Genomic DNA, 25,266 nt, shown 5'->3' with positions numbered 1-25,266 from the left:
TAGAGGGGGAGAATGACCTCTCTCCAACTACTGGCCACATTTTTCCTTATGCACCCCAGGATTCCATTTGCCTTCTTGGTGGCAAGAGTACATTGCTGGCTCATGGGTAATTTACTATCTACCAGGACTCCCAGATCCTTCTCCTTGGAACTGCAATCCAGCACGTCCACCCCTCACCTATATTGGTGCATAGGGTTCTTCCTCCCAAGGCGCAGGACCCTACACTTGCCCTGTTAAACCTCATTAGGTTCCTCTCTGCCCATCTCTCCAGCCTGTCCAGGTCATGCTGGATGGCAGCTGACTTCTTCCAATGACTTTCTTGGCTTTCACATGTTTTGTGATGATGTCCAGAACATTTGTTCCAACACCTTACTGAGGATGGAGGTGAAACTAACTGACCTGTAGTTCCCTGGGTCCTCCTCCTCACCCTAGCCTGCCTGTAGTTCCCTGGGTTTTCCTCCTTGCCCTTCTTGAAGACTGGAGTGATATTGGCCCTCCTCCAGTCCTAAGGCACCTCTCCTGTTCTCCACAACCTCTTAAAGATGATGGAGAGTGGCCCAGTAATATTTTCCAGTCCTCTCAGCACTCACAGGTGCATCCCATTAGGGCCCATGGATTTATGCATGTCCTGTTTGGCTAAGTGGCCTCTAGCCTGGTCCTCCTGTACCCAGGGAAAGTCTTCCTCTCTCCAAACCTTATCTTTAACCTTCAGGGCCTGGGAATCAAGAGGGTCAGCTTTAGAAGTAAAGACTGAAGCAAAGAAGACATTCAGTAACTGCCTTCTCTGTATCTTTTGCCACTAAGGCACCCACCTCATTCATCAGCAGGCCTACGTTTCTCCTAGTCTTCCTTTTTCTGCTGATGTCCTGAAAGAAACCCTTCTTGTTGTCCTTGATAACCCTCACCAGATTTAATTCCAGGTGGGCCTTAGCTTTCTTCTTTGGAACCCTTCATTCTCTGACTACATTCCTATATTCCTCCCAAGAGGTCAGTCCTGTTTTCCACATTCTGTAAATTTCCTTCTTCCCTTTATATTTTCCTAAAGATCCCTACTCATCCATGCAGGTCTTCTACCTCCGCTGCTTGATTTCCTCCTCATAGGGATGCACCAGTCTTGAGCATGGAGGAAGTAGTGTTTGAAAGTTGCCCAGCTCTCATGGACATCCATACCATCCAGGGCCCTGACCCATGGTATTCCTCAGAGTAGATCTTTGAAGAGTCTAAACTTTGCTCTCCTGAAGTCCAGTGCTGTAATCTTACTTATTTCTCTACTTCTTCCACACAAAATAGTAAGCTCCACCATTTCACGGTTGCTACAGCCAAGGTTGCCCCCAACCTTGAAATCCCCAACAAGACCTTTGTTTGTTAATACCAGGTCCAGCAGCACACCTCAACGAGCTGCATCATAAAGTTATGAACACTCTGCAGGAACCTCCTGGACCATGTATGCCTGGCTGTGTTTCCTTTCTAGCAAATATCAGGGGGGTTGAAGTCCCCTATGAGAACCAGGGCCTGTGATTGTGAAGCTACTTTCAGGGCCTTTATAAAGGCCTCATCAATCTCCTCCTCCTGATCGGGTGGCCTGTAGTAAATACAAAAATTCCCCCTCTTATGCTTCTGATTGTTACCACTGACAGTCATCATATGGATTTTATTGGGTATTATTAAAAATAAAATTACAACTAAAATAATTATAAAATAATATTTCAGAAAGATTTTCCTATTAATTATATTTTAATCTTAATTATAGATATGTGATAAAAAGCAAATACATTTGGAAGTAATCTTACAAAGTTATTGCCAATGACCTAAATATGATGACTTCTCAGGACACATCCAGATTTATATTTCTCGTTACATATATTCTGAATATGTAGATGATATTTAATGATCTACTCATGATGCATAATTCACAGTAAGTGGCCCACAGAAACATTATAAGTAGTAGGCTGGGTATTTTCAATTTGAAGTTTAATTATACAGTGCAAAATTGAGACCAGAAAGGAATACAATAAAGGAGCCACTGGGAAGAAGCATGTATCTTGTGCTTTCTCTGAAATTATATATTACTGCCTGTAACTATGTATAAGGAATAATTTCCAAGTTGAGTTAGCTATAATATTATTCTGGAAGAAAACAAATAAACTGTAGAATGATGTGCAGGGTAAAAATGGAATATTGTATGAACATTAATATGATGGGCAATTTGTAGAAGACAAAGAAATCCAAATGACAATATTAATCTTTGCTGAAGTTGGCTGCATTTTTCACAGTGAATGCATTATATGAAAAATATAATTATTTGAGTTGCAGAGAATATACCCTGCATTTGCAAGAACAATAAGTAGCCTGTGCAAGGTCTTCTGAAAGTGTTTGCTATGACTTTCTCTCTGTGATGTCTGCTAGACTTCTGAATGACAGAATATGTTTTCTGCTTCCAGGAAAAGTAGCCACAGATTTTTAAGAAGGTGTATAAAAGCAATGAATGATAATAGGGAAAAATAAATAGGAAGTGCTGAGTAATGAATATTAATGAGTATTGTGTTCACATGTGCATACTCAGATTTATAGAAAAGACAGTTATTTCTCAAAGAGGAAGAAAGAAAGGAAGGGAATATTTCTAACCAGCTAATAACATAGCTTAGGAAAATATCTGTGAAGAATTAAAATAGATATTTGCAAGCAGTATTTGTTTTGTGGGTGTTTGTTTTTTTCTTTCTAATAATTAGCTCTTAGATTAACAATGTATCTCTTATTTTCAAGTTTCTATAATTGTACTTGAGACAATGGGGTAGTTTAACCTCTGTCTTTTCAGTTTTATGATCAGGAATGATACAGAAAATCATCCTTCCTTTTTAACAGCAGAATATACAGAACGTTGGCAATCTGTTTCTCACAGTTAGCAAGCTAAGTTTATAGCTAAAAAATGTAATGTGCTTGGGCAACACCCAAAGTAATGAACACTAAGCCTGCTCAGCTACAAGTTTTCAAGTTATTTGAACTCAAAAGAGTGAGTTTAGAAGCTTTCAGGTGAAAAATACTTATAAATGGGATGAATACTTTCTCTTATCCCAGGAAAAAGCAACTCATTTACATAATCAGAAATTCAACAATCAGATGAGGAAAAGTGGTGGGGGGTTTGTTTGTTTGTTTGTTTGGCATGTGTATGTTTGTGTAAATATGTAGTCTCAGTGTCTGGTCATAGCAGTTCATAGAATCATAGAATCATAGAATCATAGGGGTTGGAAGGGACCTCGAAAGATCATCTAGTCCAACCCCCCTGCCAGAGCAGGGTCACCTAGAGTACATCACACAGGAAGGCGTCCAGGCGGGTTTTGAATGTCTCCAGCGAAGGAGACTCCACAACCTCTCTGGGCAGCCTGTTCCAGTGCTCTGTCACTCTCACAGTAAAAAAATTTTTCCTGATATTTTTTAGTAAGATTATTTTTGAGACAGAAAAAAACCAGTAGAAATACTGGATAGCTGTAAATGAACCTGTAGTTTTGGTTTAGTATTAGTTTTCCTTGGTTCCCTGAAAGCAGACATATTAGATAACATTTAATTTATTTCAGAAATGTGATGCTTCTTTCAGTGCAAGTGCTTAAACACGGGTATTACCAAATTGAAGTAAGTCTTTCATTTGCAACCATCCACAGAAAAAGAAGGAACAGCCACTGTGATGAGTGGATAATACTTCAAGGATGAGACCTCTGGAAGAAAACCACTAAATATTTTCATGCCTCCTGAAATTGCTGGTGAAAACCTCAGAAGGATATAAATTTAGTGAAGTTTATTATTAATACCTTCATATTGACTACTGCTATAGACAATTATATTTACTAATATTTATACATTAGTATTATTATCTTTACAGTGTTTCTGGAGAGGAAAAATGAGCAAGTCCTTCTTGTTTTTTTTCATTTGAAGGAGAAGTAAAAAGCACAGATTCATTGTGCATGTCAAGAGTAATATTATTTAAGTGATATCCCAAACATATTTTTGGGGTCTGAAAAGCTGTTTAAAATTTAGGTTCATGTGAGTCTTGAAGTTCTGAGGTGTTAACTGCTTTTAAACACTAAGCTTTAAAAAGCCATTGTTTGTTTTCTGCAGGAAACTTTCACTAATTCTTCCAAATACGTTGTATTTGCCAATGTATTTTCTAATGTTCATGTTGATACACTACATGACATTTACTGCTTAAATTGTGAGCTAGTTGCATCAGTTTTCTGAGAAGAAAAGCATATTTTTTTCTGAGAAGGCTCTTGGCAATGCAGATATCATGTGCTGATGCCATTTTCAGCTATCCTCATTACAGAGGCACGCAGGCCACTTTGTGAAGAATATGTGCCTGGTGTTGCAATGTCTCTATTTATATGCATCTCTCATAGGTGGTTTGGATCCATCTCATCGTTAGCTTGCTCCTTCCTCTCTTCTTTCTTGTTTCTTGCCTTTTTCCAAGTTGAAAGACTGTTTTTTGCAAATACCTATACATGGGCTTCAGTTTAATCAGTAATACTGAAGGTAACAGTAAGACAAATACAAGGAAAGTTAAAAAAAAAATGCTGAAGTGTTTTGCTGCATCTAGCTGCATGTCACAATAAACGTGTCAATGTGAACTTTGGGCATTTAGTTTTGGGACAGCTTTTTCTTGTAGTCAGTGGCCATAAATATTTCTGAAAACTGCTCAGTGTTCAGCAGCTCTTAGAATTACACTGATTTCCTATTAAATATTATGAAGTTTCATGTTGCTAATTTCAAAAGAAATGTCATAAACCATCTTACAGTCTTCTGCTTTGTGATCAAGTGTTTTAGCCTTCATAAAAAAAATAATCTGTAGCAGGGCATGCAAAAGGCAATATAACGCATCAAATTATATTCATGTAAATAATAATCAGCATGGCTACTCCTTCATTAAAAGCTGAGTGATATCCCAACTTTTAAAAAGTCATAGATATAGACTAATTTGCTCACTTGAAGATATTTTCTAAATTACATGGTCAGTAACTCCATACACATTCACACCCTGGCAAACAAGGCAAAAACCTGTAAGCCAAACAACAGCTTTAATCAAAATATGAAATTCCCTTGGTTCATGTTTCTGATGTGTCAGTGGAAAAAAACCAATCAAAACCAAACAAACCAAAAAGTATCAAAACAGCTCAAGGACCTGAAATTTCTACACAAAAGCGATACTTTTAGAGCAAGCACCAGCACCACCGATCGCTTATGTAGGAAATTTTTTTTTTTTTTCACAGAAAGAGTGGTTAGACACTGGAATAGGCTGCCCAGGGAGGTGGTTGAGTCACCACTCCTGGATGTCTTTAAGGGTCTTTTGGATGTGGTGTTGATGGATATGGTTTAGGGGAGAACTTTGCAGAGCAGGAATGATATTTGGATTTGGTGATCCCAAGGGTCTTTTTCAACCTGAATAGTTCTATGATTCTATGATTCTGTGATTCTGAACATTTCAGGAAAAAGACAGCTCTTATTTGCAGCCAGGCATATGTTTCTGAATTTGAGTTCAAAATTATCAGCTGTAATCTTTTGGGAGGAGGAACCATAAAGAAGCAGCCTATGTGTCTGAAGTGCTCTACCATCAGCCAGGCTCCTATGGGTCACCACACACGTGATAACTGTATTTCTTATTTAAAGTCCTAAGAAATATCTGAAGGTAAAATTAATCCTGATTACTAATCAAAAGACAGAAACTTAATGAAATTCAAGGATCCTTCAGGACAGAAGTGAGAATGTGTGCATCCAGAGTAATGACACTGAGCAAATCTAGTTAAAGAAGGGAAAGTGGTGACCAAAGTGTGATGAATGGTTGGATGACCGACTGCCTACTGCTCAGCATGCTGTGCTTTCAGCTGCTGAGCTACCTGAACTCATAGTTTAGTGACCCTAACTCAGTGTTAGCCATTTCTTTCTGGTGATATTTTCTGCAAGAGCATTTTTTTTCTCTTTGATTTCTGTTAAGGTACTATATTATCTAGGTTTATGGAATCAGTGCAGCCAGTTTTAAATGTTATTTGAAATGAGAAAAAAATACTGCCAAATGCAGAGAGAAACTACAGAGAAAGCTTTCCAAAAATTGTTGAACTATGTACCATCATTGCTGCTACACTAACACAGAGGATGTGTCAGAATTACAGGCTTCCATTCCCAGAAATGTGCTAAAGAATCTAACATAAAAATAGTTGCATGACATTTTAATATTTTCAAATTCATCATTATTTTTCTGGGATATTTTTTTTTGGTCTGCTTTCTCTAAATGCCTATCCAAAAGTGCTAGAAGTATTTAGGCAAAGGTACTTGAACCAGAGAGGACTCTCACCGAATGCTCTGTATTTTGACTTAGTCCTATTTGAGAAAAGCAGCATATTTTTTAACTGCTTTACAACTTAATGAGCAGGTTTTTAAACATGAACAGAATCAGTTTTGAGTTATTTTTCCTCTGGATACCAGAGATGACGTTCTAATAGCAGTACTAGATACTTTCTTAAATAGTTCATGGTTGAAGGAGTTGTTTGAAAGATAAAGGCTGTACTTTAGCAAGGAAAAAGAAAAAAAGAGAGTGAGAAGGAAAAATGGGGGTGGGGAGGGAAACCCTGAATTTTATTAGCAAGTAGCTTATCCTAATGTTAATTCTTGAAGCTCCTTGGGCTTTTCCAGGCTTGCAGGAAACAGAAATTAAAAAAAATAATAAATAAAATAAATAAAGCTGGAGTGGAAATATAGATGCATTAACTCTACAGCAGATGGCTGAAAATGTACTTGTGTTTAAATCACTTGACAGAGTGCAATCTACAATATTGCATTAGTGCAACTTGAAATATTATTATTGCATAATTCACTTTATTGAAACAAATGTCATACTGTTCAGACTGAGTCATTTCAGGTTTCTTTGAATCAACAATACTATAAACACTGTACGACACTTTCAATCTATGTTTTAAAAATTATGTTTATGTCAAGAAGGTTCATCTCTAGTTCCATACTAAAAGTATTGAAGGTAGCAAAATAGAAGCATAAATGTACTGGCAGTATGTGGACCAAATTACAGATGTGAATGATCTTCCATTCTATCACTTTATTATAGCAGTGAGTAATCAAACTAGAACAAATAAATTCAATACTAAAGCCTGAAATGAAACAAAAATTTAATTCCTACAGTGAATATAAATATAGACCCAAAGATGACCGACCTCATTATGAACATGAAAGCAAATGATGGCAACATGATACTGCTACAAATCAATCCCTACTATTGTAATCATTCCAACTAATTATTCATCTAAGGTGCAGAATAATTTTTGACTTGTCACAGAAAGTTGTGTCTATATACAGCAGGACTATCTAAAGTAAATATATATATATATTCATTTTGGTAAGAAAAAAAAAAAATGGGAAAGAGAACAGGCAGAAAAAACTATAGTGTCCTAGATTCTCTTCCTCATAAATTAATGGAGTGTTCCTAATATATTTGGACTTATAAATGTTATTCTGCCTGAGAGCTGAGCAAGATATAGATGTTATGTCAAATAAATCTTCCTTTATTCTATTTCATAGCCTTAAAACTGATCTACCTGTACTATTACCTCAAGGTGTTATGAAATTGAAATATTGTTATCTAGTTTGCATCCTTTAAGCTTTTAGAGATACTAGGTATAAAGTTGTTGCATTGTATTGAGAGTCAGATCATTTTTAGAAGTATTTATTTTCTTAGGTCTGCAAAAAGCAAATAAATAGATAGATATGTGTGTATCTCTGAGAATGTAACTATATTGGAAAGACTATTAAATTTATAGTGGACAGTTTGAGCCCTCTATTCATTTCCACAAAAATAGCCACCAATATATTTATTTTAAAAGAAACTTCAAAGACTGAGCTATGCTTAAACTATATTAACAAAATAAGCATCTTTTAAGGGGAAAAAGTGATTATTTCTTCAAACATCTGCTTTTTATGTCTACTTATTATTCATTTATGTAGTTGTTTGTATTGCCTTTCATTTACGACATTATGGCTTAAAAGAAGAGTGAAGATTTAAATGGTTATTGAAAAGTTAAACTTGGAAGCGAGAGGAAAATATTATTGCTACCATTGTTATTATATGAAATAATTAATTGCATTTGTAAGCACTGTATTTCTTCAAAGAGGTCTTGATATTCACTGAAGACCAATGAAAACAGCTTTTTCCTCACATTTTGCACAATACAGATGTGCAAGTGAATGTTCTGCTGAGCCATCAAAATACAGTGTAAGTGTTACATTATTATCATCTCTGTAAAAAAGATCATAAACAGTTCCCAAATGAATGAGCCAGACGTCTGCTCACATAGCTGAAATTACTTTTGCCACTTTTCCACTGTCATTTGACAAAAAAATGTGAAAAGCAGCTATGTTTTTTTGTTGTTGTCTTCTAAATAATTTGTGTCCTGCTTCATAGCCCTTCCTGAAACAGTTCTTCAGTGACACTGGTTACAGTTCTGTCTTATTCCTTCTCACAGTCTGGTCATTTGCCTCAAACAGAAAGATATAAAACAAAAATACAGCCAGGAGACTGTTAGCAAATTATGATAATGGTCTTTAGTTTGGTTTAGGGAGTGTATAGCCTTTTGTGGCTGATGGTTTGTAGGTGCTAAGGGAGAGATCAGAGTAAGTATTCTTGTGGGCTTCCTGACTTAACATCTGTTATGTAGTTACTTCAGGCTTTGGGAAACTAGACTCAGAGATCCAGCAGTCCTCTAGTGCATTAATGCGCATTAATGTATAGCATGATTTTGGCAGTGTTACAGCTTAATCTTCCTTCTACTAAAAGGAAGAAGTATGCAGGGAATATAGATAGATGTTGGCATGTGAGCATTGCTTAAATAATTGTAGAATCTGTTAGATCTAAAATAAAATTTGTGCATGGCTATAAAACATATGATGTCAGATGAACAGCTGGAATTTATGTAGATTCATATACATTAAAGTATGAATATGCATAATTTTATGATACTGCAAAACCAAGTATATACAAAGATGTCACAAGAATATTTTTAATCTACTCATCAAATTGGAAGGGTTCCTATATAGCTTCCAGAGTAATCTCAAACTAACTTTATGGCTTATATAACAATTAATATTTACCACATGCACACATTTTAAATAAAAAAGCTGGAATATACTAATAGCAGACCCAAAAAGTAAATGGAGCTGTCGTGCTAAATACACATCACTAACTGAAGGAAAACATCTCAAAGAGAATGTGATGTTTAAAGGAATTTTAAATTCATACTACATTCCAGATTCAGGTAATTTGAAAATATGACCATCAAACAGCTTTGTCTTTCCTCTGGTATCTTCATCCACTGCCTACCTAAATTAATATATCCATATTTGACTTGTAGCTAGCAGGTCTTGTGGGTGAAGCTAACATTACATGCTTTGGTCTGAAAAGCTGTAAGTTACAGTCCTGGCCTCACTGCCAAAGTTAAGATCCACAAAGGTCCAGTTTTCTTGCTCCTAATAAGGAAGGATTGATGGAACAATATTAAAGAATATTATTATTGTGGTCAATACTCTTCTGGAATGACTATTAGAACAGAGCTCATCTTTGTCCTTGACTATGTTTGGAAAGCTTTATCAATGCTGTGCAATGCTGTTTTTTTGATCCATAGCTTCATTTCAAATGCTAACAATATAGCAATATTGCACAACACTCATTTTTAAATGCCATTCCTCACTTCTCACACTGGTGTAAGGAGAAAATAAACAGGTTGCTAACAGGTCTGTCTACATCATAAGTGAAGTATTTATGTAAGAGTACAGTTCCAGATGCTGCATGTAGTGAATGAATAAAATAGTATGGTCAAATATTTATGTGCTATGATGCCTATTTCCTACATTTTGTTCTAAGGATCAGAAAAGGAACATTTTAAGTAAGACTACAGCAAGGCAACGTAAATACAGCCACAATTTGGGGGGAGCTCAGAATGTTAACAAATATTACATAATTTTTTAATTGACAATTTTGTAAATACTTCCAGAACTTGAAAATAATTTGGTAAATCATTATTTTGGTATCTTTGAAGTGAAATACTGTTATTGTGTTTAGCAATGATAAGAAAACTTTTTATTTTTTTTCCAGAAAATTGCCTTACATTTAATTTATTTTCCAAAATATAAATATTAACTGGTGTTGGGATGGAACTTTTTTCTTTGAGTTAAACAAAGAGATCAAGTTAAAAGGGGCTTTTTGGCCCAGAGGAAATATTTGTATTGTTCACATATTTCAAAAAGCCTTTCTAATTCAAACATGAGCCAAACTACTGAATGTCCCAACATAGCTCTCTAAATAAAAAACCAAAACAAAACAACAATGTGATCGAAGTTATGCTTCTGCATAGCTATGAAAGCACAAGTTGATTAAGACAGGAGAAGTAAGCATGATATGGTTGGAAAGTGTTTGGAGTGTAATTTGCCTGTCTTTCATGTTTCACTGCTCTCTTCCTATGATCTCAAAGGAGAAACCCACCTCATCGCTGTTCTGCTTAGTGTTCCCCCCAAACGGAAATTAGAAGTGTTAAGTATCTCATAATATAACCTGTCAGTGAAATATTTTAGTGCTTCATATGTGATTTAAAGAATTTTAATACATTTCTGGGCTAGTGTATATTTGTTGAGCCAGTCTGTGCTGTGGATTTTGAGGAGTTGGTTTCAGTATATGGTTATGCTTGAATTGCAGTCCACTGAGCAGCAGAGCCTGGTCTCCTATCTATAAGATAAACCCTAATGCCTTCAGTCTGAGCATTCTTTACCTTCCCAGTAAAACAGCCACCCTGTTTATCCTCTGTGCCCCCTCCTACCTTAAGTGTTACAGCTGCCTGGGCAAGAAGATAGATTGCTTTTACCAGCAGAAAGCTGAGTGTATTGGCAAGTGTCTGTGCTGTCTGGATAAGGACCTCCTTTTTTAAACAGCTGCTGCCCTAGGCTCCGTGTGACCTAAGCTATTTAATGAATGCACAGACTCTAAGTTCTAAAAAATCTGAAGTAACACTGTAGCTATGATTAATTTTTTTTCTTAGTTATGTTTGGATTAGGCTTTTTTTCACATAATGGAGCTTCTGGCATTTATTCCTTTAGATATCTACAAAGAGAGAAACTTAAAACTGTTACCAGTACAGTGAATGATTTGCAGTGAAATCAGATGTAGATCTTGTCATTCTGCTTTATGCTGGGTGCCTGCTTTATCTTGATTTTGAAATTTTTAATTATGGGTTGTTGGGTTTTTTAAACTGGGTAAGTTTAGTTATTGCAAAAGTAAGACTATTTGTAATAGTTTAGGCCAAATATAGTGCCGTCAGATGGTATGCAGACTTACCTAAAGAGCTTTGACAACCTCTTTATCTTGATATGTAGCACACAATCTATTCTAGTCATGGTCGTTTAAAAAACATATCATGCATGTCATGCTAAATTGCACACTAGCTGTTTGTTTAGTATGCACGTAATTACACCATAAACTGAATTGCAGTCGAAACCAAAAAAATGAACCTGTAGTAATATTTTTGAAGTTTATGTATCTTTATGCTAAAGCACATCTTAGATTTTCCCGGACAACTTATAATCACCTTATTGCCCATTAACACTCCTTTCTGGATGAGGTGAGGGAAAGTGAGCCTCAAGGGCCAGAGATTTACATTCTGTTTTGACAATATTTTCAGAGTTTATGTGTAGTTTTAAGTAGAAGTCCAGGACATGCCACAGTATTAAGGTTAGTTTTTAATTTGGTTCCCTGGAGATTCTTCTTTCTCTGTGAAGGGGAATTTTGATACTTGTCTCATACTTGAAATTGTTCAGAAGTCCTTGCACTTTCAAAACTTCTATTGACTGATCTCAGTACTGATAGCTTGTGAACTGCAACCATCTCTCTTGCTTGTCTGATGTCTTTAATCTTTAATTTGATCTATCTCCATAACTAAGCAATATTTATATTGGCATGGAGGCAGTATAGCCACATCCTGGCTCATGTGTCTGCAAACTCACAGTGTTTATAAGACAAATCAGTATAGAAACAGCCAAGTATTTCATGGGATGGAGGAATAAAACATTACAATAAACTCTAAACACAAAGACATGTATGATGAGTTACCTATCACGTGTTAATGTGTTTTCTTTCTACCAACAGGTCCCATAAGCAGCATTTTGGTGAATAAGTATGGTAGCCGGCCTGTGATGATAGCAGGAGGTATCTTATGTTCATTTGGTATGATTGCCTCCTCTTTCTGCAACAGTGTCCTGGAGCTTTATATATGTATTGGTGTCGTTGGAGGTAAGAGTCTGGTTTAAAAGGGATTATAATATTCTGTTATATTATTTCTAATACTGTTTTACCAATGAACCTTACTGATCAAGATCCCACTGTGCAGGGCATTGTACAAACGCAAACCAAGAAGCTAGCAAATTCACTTCATTTCAGCTACCTGAATTTTTCAATTAGCTTGTATGATGTTAAATTATTTCTTAGGATATTTCAGGAACAACTGATGATTTTACCCAATAAATGCTGTATGTAGGTACTGTTCCACACTGCACTGTAATTATGGTATAAAAATTGATTGGCTTGTGACAGCATTTATTACAGTAATTTGTGTAGAATTTCACATTCATTCTTTTAGCTTTCAGTCATGTTGCACTTCAAATGAGGTAGCAGAGGCTATCAGAATTCTCACAGGGGCTATCAGAATTCTAGTAAAAATATGAAAACTAACACCAGGTTTCTGTAGGTTTTTATGTACATATACTCTCACAGAAGGTATAACAACTTACAGTTCAATAGCTTTCTATTTGCAATCTCCCATATCATATATCATCAAATGCCTAGATAGTGCCTAAGGCAATCAACTGAAGTGATCATAAAGCAAGTCAATCAAATACCTCCTTCTCAAAAGTTGTGAGTTTGTTTCGGGTTTTTTTGACTGGGTCCTCAGAATAAGGAAGGCAAGTGAGTAGAAATATTGGCAGATATTAAATGAATGAGATGGCACTTGTTACTATATTCAAGCTCATCTTTATGCTGGGGCTGAGGGAGTACTTCTTTGTTAAGTGATTATTCCTTAAACCTCTTATTTTTTACATCCAAAACTTATGGCTCACTGAAAGAATAAAGCCAGGGTCCAGGAATGGCCCTATCAGAGAAGAAAGAACCTCGCCTGTGCCATTCAGTAGATGAATGCCTACTTAGACATTATTGCCTAGGTGTCCTAATACAGAGAGAAGGCCTAGTGGTTCAGCTTATACATGCAGCTGATGCGGTTGGGTGTTCTGCTCCCATGCATGTCCTCTGGAACTCTTCCACTCTCTGTAATGACTTCCATACCTGGGAAAGTGCTAAATGTGCTCCAAAATAATTAGGCATTTTAATGTCCACTTTAGTACACAAGTTTGATCTTAAATAGGGCTGGAAATAAGAAATGAAATGTATGCAATTAAATACACCCTGCATGCATTGTAGCTGAGGTGACATTTAATAACTTTAGTGAAATGAGCCAAGAGAGAATTGCATTATAGCTTAGCAAATATAAAAATGGTGAGTCAAGGCACTGATACCATAATTCTTATGTGATTGCTGAAACACCACAAGGAGTTTTGGCTTTTATTGCTCTGTTACAGGGGGAAATGGCAGAATGCCACCATGACATAGTCTTGGCGTTAACACACATGGATAGCAATGAAGCTCGATTTCATTCTCTGATACTGTTTAGTATCTATATTCATTGAGAATAACTGTATTAGATACTGGTCACCTTAAAAATAACTTGAAAGAGGTGTGATATGTCTTTTTAGTGCATGACCTTCAATAATACTGTCTTTTATGTGTTGTTTAGGACTGGGCTTAGCATTCAACTTACAGCCTGCCTTGACCATGATTGGCAAGTATTTCTATAAGAAGCGTCCCATTGCTAATGGATTAGCTATGGCTGGAAGTCCAGTGTTTCTGAGCACACTGGCACCTCTCAATCAATTCCTCTTTAATGCATTTGGCTGGAAAGGAAGCTTTCTCATTCTGGGAGGACTTCTTTTGAACTGCTGTGTGGCTGGGTCACTTATGAGACCTGTTGGACCGAAAACAGTCCCTCCTGTGAAAAAAGATGTTGAAAAAGGAACAGGAGATTCTGCCTTGCACAAAACCAGCAAAAAGTCTTTTTGGCAAACTATAAATACATATCTTGATTTGTCCCTCTTCAAACATAGAGGGTTTCTGATCTATTTGTCAGGAAATGTCATTATGTTTATTGGTTTCTTCGCTCCAATAGTTTTCTTGGCTCCTTATGCCAAGCACAAAGGAATTGATGAATATTCTGCTGCTTTTTTGCTATCTATCTTAGCCTTTGTCGACATGTTTGCTAGGCCTTCAATGGGACTTGTAGCAAACTCCAAGTTTATTCGGCCAAAGATTCAGTACTTTTTTAGTTTTGCTGTCTTTTACAATGGCGTCTGTCACATCTTGTGCCCTCTGGCAACAAATTACACTGGCTTGGTGATATATGCTGTATTTTTTGGGTTTGCATTTGGAATGGTTAGCAGCGTGCTTTTTGAGACATTGATGGACCTCGTTGGGGCTGCCAGATTTTCCAGTGCAGTTGGACTTGTTACAATCGTGGAATGTTGCCCTGTACTCATAGGCCCTCCTCTAGGAGGTAAGAATCTATTTTATGCCATTTTTTGCAGACATTACAGCATAATCTTGCAAATTATTATTGAATTAATATAAACATTGTTCTTAATGTTAATGTTTTCTGTATGACTAGGAATGTCCTGTAGCCTCAGTGCACTGTGTCAGTTATTGCACTTTGCAACTGTAGATCCACATGAGAATCTGAAGGCATACATTGCATGCATGTGCAATAGACAGATAGAGAGTATATCCCTACTGGCCCATAAATTCATGTGATAAATTCATGTTTTCTTGAGCACAATCTTTGCAGTCTTGATTTACATGTATTCAGCTCTAATCTGCTCTTCACCAATGTAGTTCTTACTCTTTTGAATTGGTCGAATCCACTGATCAGTTTTCCTTAAGATCTCACAGGGACTTACAGTTTCCCTAACCTAATGGCTGCCAGAGGAGCACCCACACAAATTTTAAATAGCACCTTTAGTTTGTCTTAACCGAAAGGATTGGCATTTCTAGAGAGAAGAAACCTGTAGGTGCCAGAAAGGACATGGACATGCTCAGCAGCCTAGGCAGGGTTCATGCCTGGTGGGATTCCACTGCAGTGTTGTTGAGCATTTCACCCTGGCATGATTGTGCCAGGGAAGGTCGAGATTGGATATATGGAAAATTTTCTTCACTGAAAGGGTCGTCAGGCACTGGAAAAGGCTGTCCATGGAAGTGGTGGTCACCATCCCCAAAGGTATTTAAAAGACATGTAGATGTGGTGCTTAAAGATATGGTTTAGTGGTGGACTTGGCAGTGCTAGGTTAACATTAATGATCTTAAAGTTCCTTTCTAACAAAAATGATTCTATGATTTCACACCACAGCCTCACTGTCAGCCAGTCCTTTAGACTGTTACTATAGCCAACAGATACATGTAAGGCAATTCAGAGAGAGAACCATCCTACATTGACTAAAAGATGGTAATGTTGCCAGCTTCTATCTTTTGAGTGCAAGGGAAACTTAAAGGAGCCTAAGCTTGGACTATATTAATAATTTTTGGACTTCTAGCACCAAAACTGATTAAGACTCTTATCTAAAGTATTTTTTGTTTGCTAGCCTTTTAGTCAGTATTTAATAATGCTGTTAGTAAGTTTTATAATCTGAAAGTTTCTGATGATATATGAGGCTAAAGAAATAGATGCTCAAATCTTACTGAAAAGTAAATCTTACTGAAAAGTATCCATTAAATGTAAGCCTGACACTATGAAAATATAAAGATGCTGATATTACCAGCCTTGTGAACATACACTATAGCCACATAAGCAAAGCCAAAAAAGTCAGCAAGATTGTTTGTGCCTAAAACCCTTTATAATTATCAAAGTATTTTAGGGATTACTCTCACTGTTTTTATGAAATTGCATTTTTGAGTGAAATTTTAAATATGCCAGAACAATTCCACTCACTTTAGTACGATAATATTTGTATAATTAAAAGTTTAATAGTCCTAAATATATTCCATATTTCCCTCATCTTTTAACATACAAATTCATTTTCCTAATGGTCAAACAAAAGATGTTCTCACACAGACTCTTCCTATGCCACCTAGTGGGGGACTGAGGCTGCTGGAGTCCAGCCTTTTCATTCAGGTTCTGAAATCAATATTAATATTAACTCTAAAGATATTTAATATTTATGGAGCAATAGCATATGCAACTTTTTATTTTTCAGTATATTAGTTTTGCAGAAGTTTTGAAAACCATGTTTGTGCTATAACTGTATAAATAATAAATTTTTGTTATTAAATAGAGACAACAATGGGGATGAGCACATGGAAAAGCCAAATTCCAGTTTGACTAGTTCATATCCTTTAAAATATTATACTGAAGTAATTTAAATGCAGAATTTAATTTTTAATAATCAGTATTGTGAGACTGCTCATCAAAAAAAACCCCACAACACTAAATTGTCCTATTTACACAAATGGGTGAATGATACAGTTGCAGTGCTACTTGAGTTTTCCTTAATAAGAGGCTTGTGAAATAAAGAAAATACTGAAATAATTTACTAGTTTGTAAATATGTATCAGGTGAATAGGCTGGCATTATGGCTTAGCCCGGTAAAAGCATCAAAATACATACTAAATTGAAGCGGACAAGTTATCCTGTGCATTTCAATGACAGCAGAGTTCAGAGCTAAATGGTTGGATACCTACAAATGTTGATTAGACAACTGGGAAAATTTAGAAAGAATGGCTCATAAAATGGAAGAACGGTTCAATTTTATTTTCCTTCTCGTGACCAATTTAATCTCAGAAGTGTGGATGTAATGTTTAGGTAGAGGCTTCAGAGTTCAACATTCAGGAGTTGAGCATGATAGTTGCAGGAGCAAGCCTTTCTATCTCTTTCAACAGTCACAGGAAAGCAAAATTGAAAAACAAGCAGTTGATGCACAGTGACAGCAGCCTAAAACGGCACATACCTCTTCATCCTATTGTCTGCATGCAGCCTCCGAGAGTGTCAGACAGTCACTCCAAAACAATAGGAAACAAAATTAGGAGGTGAATAAAATAATAAGACAATGAAAGAACTAAATAACTGCCTGTCATTATTCGTTAAGCTTTACTTACTTGGTTCTTCACTATTTTATCATTGACAGTGATTCCAATGACAGCTTCTAGCTTGACTAAAACAGGTTTTGTTAGAGTTCCAATATATATGTTAGACTTTTTGAACATATTGAAAATGCTTTTCTGCTCCTACTTCAAAACCAGGCAATATATAGGTATTTCTCCTAGGGAAAGATCTGAGTTGTATTGAGTATGCTATTCTAAAGGCTCTTTTTCTCTCTTCTTGTCATTGTATTTCAGGTTGGTTGGTTGATGTTACCGGTGAATATCAGTACATGTATTTTGTCTGTGGAGTGATTGTGACTGTGGCCAGTATCTGGTTGTTCATTGGCAATGCCATTAACTACAGGCTTTTGGCAAAAGAAAAGAAGCTAGAAGATGAGAAGCAGAAAGCTCTGAAGAACGCTGACTCAAAGGAAGCAGAACCGTTAACAAACAATGAGAACGAAGATGCTGCCAGCAGAGCTGATAAAGCTCTTGAAGATCCTTCAGAAAGAGAAACTAATATTTAAGCTGCAATATAGCTCAGAAGGCAACATTTATAGCTTCCATTAGAAATATGTCTACAGGACATAGGCCAAGTTTTGAGGTAAAAATGATCAGTCACAATATTGGATGGGAACAGATTTTTGCCCCACGGCAAGACTCTAAGTTAAAATAGTATCTACAGTATATTTATTTCAGTGATGCAAAATTGAGATTACAGAGGTAGTTGCTCCATGCAAATGATTCCATCAAACTATGACTCTGGACAATCAAGAGTCAGGTAAATCAGACTATATATAAAGCCTTCCAATGACAGTTTTGTTTTAAAACTATATCTCATGCAAACGTATCTCTTACTCTTATTTGGGAAGATACTTTGTGTTCACCTTAGAGTATTGTTAAAGTTTGCTGAAATAATCTACCCAAATTGTACTTACTACTAATAGTAAAAAGAATATAAGCTCAAAGATTTTAAAAGAGGCAGAATACCTGAGTAAAGCACACTGAAACTTTTTCTCTTTTTTATGCCCACAAGATCAAAAAGATACATTATGTCTGTATAAAAAATTATGATATTGATGTAAAAGCTGAGGCTAGAAGATGAACAGTTGGTGGGCTGCATCTCTAAAATACAATAAACAGCTTTATTAGAATGTATTTCAGAATTTGTTTCCTCCTGTGGTAGCTGACTACATTGTACTTCAACATATACATTAGAACACAAAGTACATTCAGACCTCACTAATTCAAACTAAGCTAAAATTTGTCTGTATGTAAAAAGGTTTAAAACCAAGAGTGACAGTTAGTTTGTTCAGTTATGTATTCCTCTATGGTGGGAGGAACTGGACTGGACTGTAAAGCCTTTTTCCTAAAGGGCCTAGATTCAGAACCTGCTGATGTTAAAAGGATACTTACCCTTGGCTTTTGTGGCCTGGCTGAGTTTCATGGCAATGACTTCAAAGTAGGTGCTTGGGTTTATTGGCAAGTCAGTATTGTTTGATGGATCTATTGAGAGATTTAAGTTCTAACTTCAGGTCTTTGCAGACAGGTAACTTTATACCAGTTCTCACCTACCTTTCCCATGTACTTAATGAAGAGCTATTCTTCTGTAGTGTCAGTTTTGAACACAAATGCTGCAAGGCACACTGACAGTGCCAACCTGGAAGCTTTCTACTGATATATCATTTTTGTGTAGGGTATTTGGTCTTGTGTCTACAATTTCACACAGACATTTATATAAATTAAAATGTACACAATTGTTCCTCTTCCTTTAGGCAAAGAAATTGTAGGTCTACAATTTTACTTAAAAGAAATTAGCACTGCACTTGAAATCTAGAAGTGCCAGCTTCTGAAGGTATTAAGTAAAAAAATATTTACTCCATTTGTAGGTAAGGAAAGGTGCTATTAATTTTGGCAAGATGCAAATAAATGCCTGAGAAACTGTGAAAATTAAGAGTGTGATTGATAAAACATTGATGCGCTGTTTATACAGAATATACATACATTTAATTCATGGAAAGAATGTAATTCTTTTTAGCCCTCTTAAATCTCAAAAGTTGCAAATATATTGGACAGACAGCTAGCTTTGTTAAACATTCTTTAAAGCACCAATAAGAGAAGGAAAAAAAAAAAAAGTGAAATCTAACAAATACGTGAGTGCATTTAAGAAAGAATAGTGTACATATTATTATTATTTTCAGTCTTCTAAAAATTTTGGTAGTGCTTGCATCTGTTTTGCTGGGTTACCATCTTATATACTATGAACTTCCATAGTAATGCTGAACTTTTCCATTATCTGAACACCGTTTTGGAGAAGCATTGTGAAGTATCATGCAGCATGGTACAGAAATTAAAGTCTACTTTTTACCTAATTATATGCAGGAAAACCAAACACCTTCTATAAGTCCTATAATCTTATAGGTGAATCAGCACAAAATATCTATGTTTCAGAGTTTTGGGAGAAAATACAGGTTACATGCTCAGATTTGAGCAGTGAACTGTGTAAAGGAGAATGATGTAGTCCCAGTAAAATTACACTTCCTCTCCCAGCCTCCAAGTTCAAAGAATAAATAAATACGTTGCACCTCCTTCCTAAACATAGCCCTGCCAGCACAAAATGAGACCAAAGCTTTGTTGTGTTCTTGGCTATGAAAACATACAGAGTGAATTCCAGCATCTGTGAAGGCCCTATGTGCCCAGAGTCAGAGAGGTGAGGAGTTTCATAGACATGAAGCTTTCACACAGTGAAGGAACATCAATTATAAATACTGAATTGCAAAAGACTAACTGAAATTTTAGCTAAAGACTAGTGATCAGAAACATCACTGTGCTCTTAACAACAAGTGGTAGAAAGGTAGAGATTATTTGAAAAGAGGTGAATATAGGGACTGAACCAAAAATACTGAGGCAAAATTCTAAGTGCTTATTATCTCTTTGCAAAATATAATGTGATTAAGTATATAGAGTAGAAGACAAGAAGTGTCAAGTTTTGACTTAAGTCTCTTGAAAATTGCTGTTGAATAAATAAGGGACTCAGAAGAAAGATTATTTTTAAAGGGTCTCAGGAAACATGCAGGCAACTTACCTGTTCTATGCAGGATCACAGAATACTGTGCAATATGGCATAGGAAATGAGGGAAAAACCAAGTTCCTCTAGTTGTAGACACCCTTGAGCATCAGTAACAAAAATTATGTTACTATCTCAGAGGAAATAAAAATTGATATAAACACAACCTCTGCAGAGCTACTTCTCTTTCATGTCTGGTCAATTCAAAATTAATATGAACGAACAAACTTTTTTACCTGCACTCACCAATGTTTAACTTTTTAATCCCATAGGGTAAAAATAATGTAGCAGGCAACTGAAGCAATGTAATGTATGAACAGAATCAAGGGAAGCATTTCCTTACACCTCTTTCATTACTTTTCCTAATAATACTAGAAAAAAACACACCCCAACAAAACAAGACAAAACAAAACCATCAGAATGCTCTTGATATTACTCAATATTAAGGAAGTTAAAATCCAGAGATAAATGAAGAAAATTGGAACTGTATCTATGCAAAAACTGCCTGGAATTAAAAAACTCTGTCTTCCAAATAACAGGTCCTAAAGGGGCAATTGCCTTGTATCGATAGCTCTTATTTCTAAAAGTAATAATAAGAATAAATTGCCTTGAATCAATTCTATACTGAACAGCAAAGTAGTAAAATTAGTATAACTTGCCTTCAAACCCCTGAACATCACTCTTACTTGAACTGAGCTGTAATTTTTACTGCAAATCATTTCATCATTAGATTTCTGCTTTCAGAATAAATCCTGGGTATATTCTATCTCTCTAAATCCCCCTCATGCCTTTTAAATACCTTGCCACCAGTAGGAACCACCGCTGGGTCAGGACAGAGAGGTGCCCCAGCCCTACAATCAAGGAATGTACTCTTAAACTTCAAGATATACCAGATGCATCAATTATGCACTATGGAGTCTGCAGGCTCTATCAGACAGTGCTTGCAAATCCTTAATTGCTCTTAATCTCATTTATACTAATTTATATGTCATCCTCTTCCTTTCTCGACCACAGTATCACTTATCCTAATTATCAAATTGCTGTTATTTGATCAAACAAGAAAAATAATGCCAAATTTTTAAAATTAATATGAAAGGGTGTAATATTTTTCCTATTTAACATCAAGGTTAAGTTTCAAGTGGTTTCACAGTAGAAAGATGCTTTTATCTCTTTAGGGTTTTTTGAAATTATAATCTCTGGTAGCTGGAAGGTTCTTCCGTATTGCCCTTTCTAACTCTAGATAAAGACTTCTCACCAATAATTCTTAGTACTTTTTTAAGAACATATCAAAAGTTCACCCCTCCCTCCTCTCACCATTAAACTGTGGTTGCAGATTTTGTCAGTTCTGTATTTCCACTAAGTTCACAAAAGCATCTTTTTACATGAAATCTTGCAGCACAGTAGTCAGACTACAATCCTTTTATTTCAGGAGTGTGATTTGTGAACTGTTTTGACAGAGTAAGGTAAAGTCTTACTTTATCTTCAAGTAGTTTTTTTTTTTTTTTTTTTAATGATGCTGTCCTTAGGAGAAGTTGTTCAACTTTATGTACCATTGAAGTCAATGGCAGCAATTTCACTGACATCATTATTCAAAATTCACATGAATTTTAATAATCTTTTAGCATATCAGCATCCGGTGTGCTTAAAAAACCTTTGACAGTGTGTACGTAATTGTTCCTTCCAGAGAACTCTTGTTCCTCTTGAAGGCTCCTCACTCCATTCTTCATTTTGATGTAACACCAAGAATTTGGGCCTGACATACAGTGATTTTTCTTGAATGCTTTCTTGTCATTCACTTTCCTCAAATGCCTAAAAAAACCATTTTCACTTGCTAATTTCAGGTCTGGATGGTTGTGAATGTTAGTGGGGAAGTATTATTCAGGTACATAATAAGCTACTGATATCGCATACAGCCAGGTCTGGGGCATCCATCAAGTCTTCACTAAACAAAGCCATGACCACTTTTATTGTTGAGCATGTTGTGACTGATAATGAGAATTAACAAAATTAAATGAAGGCAACTTTTGTTAGCTTCTCTATAGATGACTATTTTTCTATTCACAGAGAGGAATATAAAGGGAATTTTTAAATACCTAATTTCTGACATAACAATTTTAAGAAGGCTTTCGGGATTTTTTTTTTGGGTGGGGGCTTTTCAGATATTTGTGCTTATATATAGATATATAAAATATGTTTTCAGGTATTATCACCTTTTTGATCACAGTTTGTGTAAGCATTTCTATGTAATTTCAACATACTGTGCATGTTGTTGTTTTGCAGTTCAAATTTTTCTTGTCATCTACCTCTCAATTGAAGTTTAGAGACTTGCACAACCCTGGAAAAATACAGTTAACAAAAAGCATAATGATCAAACCTCTACAGAGTCTCACAAAATCTCCCCAACATTTGAAACTATTTAGATTTCTATTTTTAAGGTGTTGCATCTTTATGACTAAATTCATCTATCAATTGGCATATCTTTATTAAATCTAAAGATTTAACCCATAATGGTATATTTTTTACATCACTGAACTCAGTGTGTTATTCAGATAGCAAACGTCTACTGCTCTTTTTGTGAGATCCTGGCCCTCATTTAATATTACATAGGTAATACATCAAAAGAATTTTCAAAAGTATTACCAAATATGTCACATTTTGCATTCTTAAAAAAACAAAACAAAACAAAGCCAACCCCACAAAACTTTAGCCTGTCCCCCATCCCCCTTTGTGAGAAGTTGAGAGAGATGGTCACAAAATGTCATACTGGGGCTGAGGAATAATGATATGCTCTTAACAAAACCAGACATGATGATTGTTGCTTCAAAGATACTCTTCTTTTTAGTCTCCAAACAATTCTTGCCTTCTAGAATCTAGTAAAAATCCCACTGAAGCCAAGAGAAAGAAGCATTTCAAAGTCAAAGACCTTGATCAGACATCAGAGGTGATGTGGCTTCAGTGGAGGCTTCAGCCTTATTTTCTCCAAAATAGATCTCAAGAGGATCCAATGTAACAGAGCAAATGCAGGTTTTATTGCAACTGGCCAATTTAACTGTGCCTGCATAATATTCCTAATGAATAAATCCCTAAATTAACGCACAATATGTATTATTTTAATAGCCTATGTAAATAAAAAAGTAAAACATAAACTCTGAATGTAGATTATAAAACAGAAAATATATTTAAATAAATACCCAAACATACCTTTAACCCCAAAGGAAATTATCTATTTCCTTTCAAGCCTTCCTTCAGCAGTTTATAATCTTAATTTTTGTTATTTTCCAGAGAAAATGGTTTATGCCTTTCAGGAATGTGTATATAGATTTATATATAAGGAAATACAAATGAATATGTGTGTACATATGTATTGCCCTATATATAAAACTCAAATTTATATATATTATATATATTTATGTATATATAAAATATATATAATGTCTCACAGTAAGTTGCATACTGTGCCTGATAAATGAAGCATATTTGTAAGCAGATAAAACACTTCAACAAAAGACAGAAAAATGTAAAGATTTTCTACAAGAGTATATTTTATTATTTTTCTGTTTCTGCTGGCTTAATTGATTTTAGAAATTTGTTCAGAAAATATCAATATTACATAACACTGGTATTCCTACCATGATTCAGTTCAAAGTGGCCTAAATCACTGAGCATTTTCATAGCTGTTGGACTATAGAACCTACATTGTTGGTGGAGGGGTTGGTTGGTGGGTTTTGCCATGTTAATTTTAACCACAGGATCTCTGAGCATACTGCGACACGTAGACTGAGTTTTCATTTATTGCAGTATGTATGACAAGATCACATGAGGTTTGAGGGACATGATATTCTTGTAAAAATTATGGAGACTGAGGATACTGAAGGCCCTGCAAACAATATTCCTATTAAACTATTATGGGAAACTCTCCAGAGCACTAGGCTCTAGAAACACTGACAATTTTTCATACTTTTTCCAGGTTTTTGGTATTTTTATTTTGTCTGCAAGTAGGCAAGCCAGTGAAAAGTTTATGTTTGTCTCTGACTCTTTAGAAGTTCTACCTGAAAGTTATTGAGAGATTTTTTGGAGTGCTACATAAAGCACTTACATAAATACAGTTCCTGAAGTGTGACATAGGTGCATTTTTCACCTGTAGGCTACTTGGAAAGTTCACCATATCTGCAGTCTACCAACAAAACTTGGTATTGCTATGCAATAATTAAACATGCAGTAGCCATTGTTGTTGACTAACAAACTTTTTTCTTCCTTTTTCTATTTTGCAATACTGTACGGGTTTTACTTGAATATATTGCCTACATTTTGGGTTTTTTTGTTGTTGTGGGTTGTCTTTTGGGGTTTGTTTTTTTTGTTGTTATTATTTTATTTTATTTTATTTTGCAATCATTTCTTAGCTAGAGGTGCTATTTATTTTCCAAAGAGACCTGGGTGAATGATAACATTCTCTCTCTAGGTGCCAAATCCTTTTTTTGACCTGACAAAATTCATTGTTCGTAATGTACATTAACCCTGTAAAATGCTTATGCACTACATTACATTGTATTTAAATGCATACATGCTCATTAACTTCTATTCCAGGCTTGTACTAGTGTCAAATATGTCAAGTTTGTCTATATATATTTATGGAAAATTACATTGAAAAGTATGTATAATAAAGAAATTAAAAGTAAATAAAATTTCTGTGTAAAGTTTTTGAAAGGATGTAAATGCTGTTTTTTTACACTCTTTACTTGTAAGTTATTTATTTTTTTAAACTGTGCAAATATTCATAGATATATTAATTGATTAACTGTTCAAGTGTAGCTAAGATCTCAAAATCACTTATTCTTGCGCACAGAAGCAGAACCAGAAGATTTCCTGTGTAGGAAAAATACTGCCAGCAGCAGAATGGGCTATCAGACCCTTGCTTTTCCTAATTCTACTATAATTATGA

General features: G+C 35.5%; 1 protein-coding gene across 4 annotated transcripts in view; it reads left to right on the top strand.

Annotated features, from left to right (window-relative positions):
• Window positions 1-25,031, top strand: part of SLC16A7 (solute carrier family 16 member 7) — an 88,512-nt gene extending 63,481 nt beyond the window's left edge. For all 4 annotated transcript variants that reach the window (XM_051621320.1, XM_051621328.1, XM_051621338.1 and 1 more), the window contains exons 3-5: window positions 12,176-12,319; window positions 13,875-14,687; window positions 17,516-25,031. In XM_051621320.1, coding sequence (XP_051477280.1) covers window positions 12,176-12,319; window positions 13,875-14,687; window positions 17,516-17,787 — 1,229 coding nt within the window. In that variant the 3' untranslated portion in view covers window positions 17,788-25,031. The remainder of the gene's footprint in view (window positions 1-12,175; window positions 12,320-13,874; window positions 14,688-17,515) is intronic.
• The last annotated feature ends 235 nt before the right edge of the window (window positions 25,032-25,266 follow it).

The sequence above is a fragment of the Apus apus genome, chromosome 1 (assembly GCF_020740795.1).
Source record: "Apus apus isolate bApuApu2 chromosome 1, bApuApu2.pri.cur, whole genome shotgun sequence".
Lineage (NCBI taxonomy): Eukaryota > Metazoa > Chordata > Aves > Apodiformes > Apodidae > Apus > Apus apus.
The sequence above is the reverse complement of the archived record's forward strand: the minus strand, read 5'-3'. Positions and strand labels throughout refer to the sequence as shown.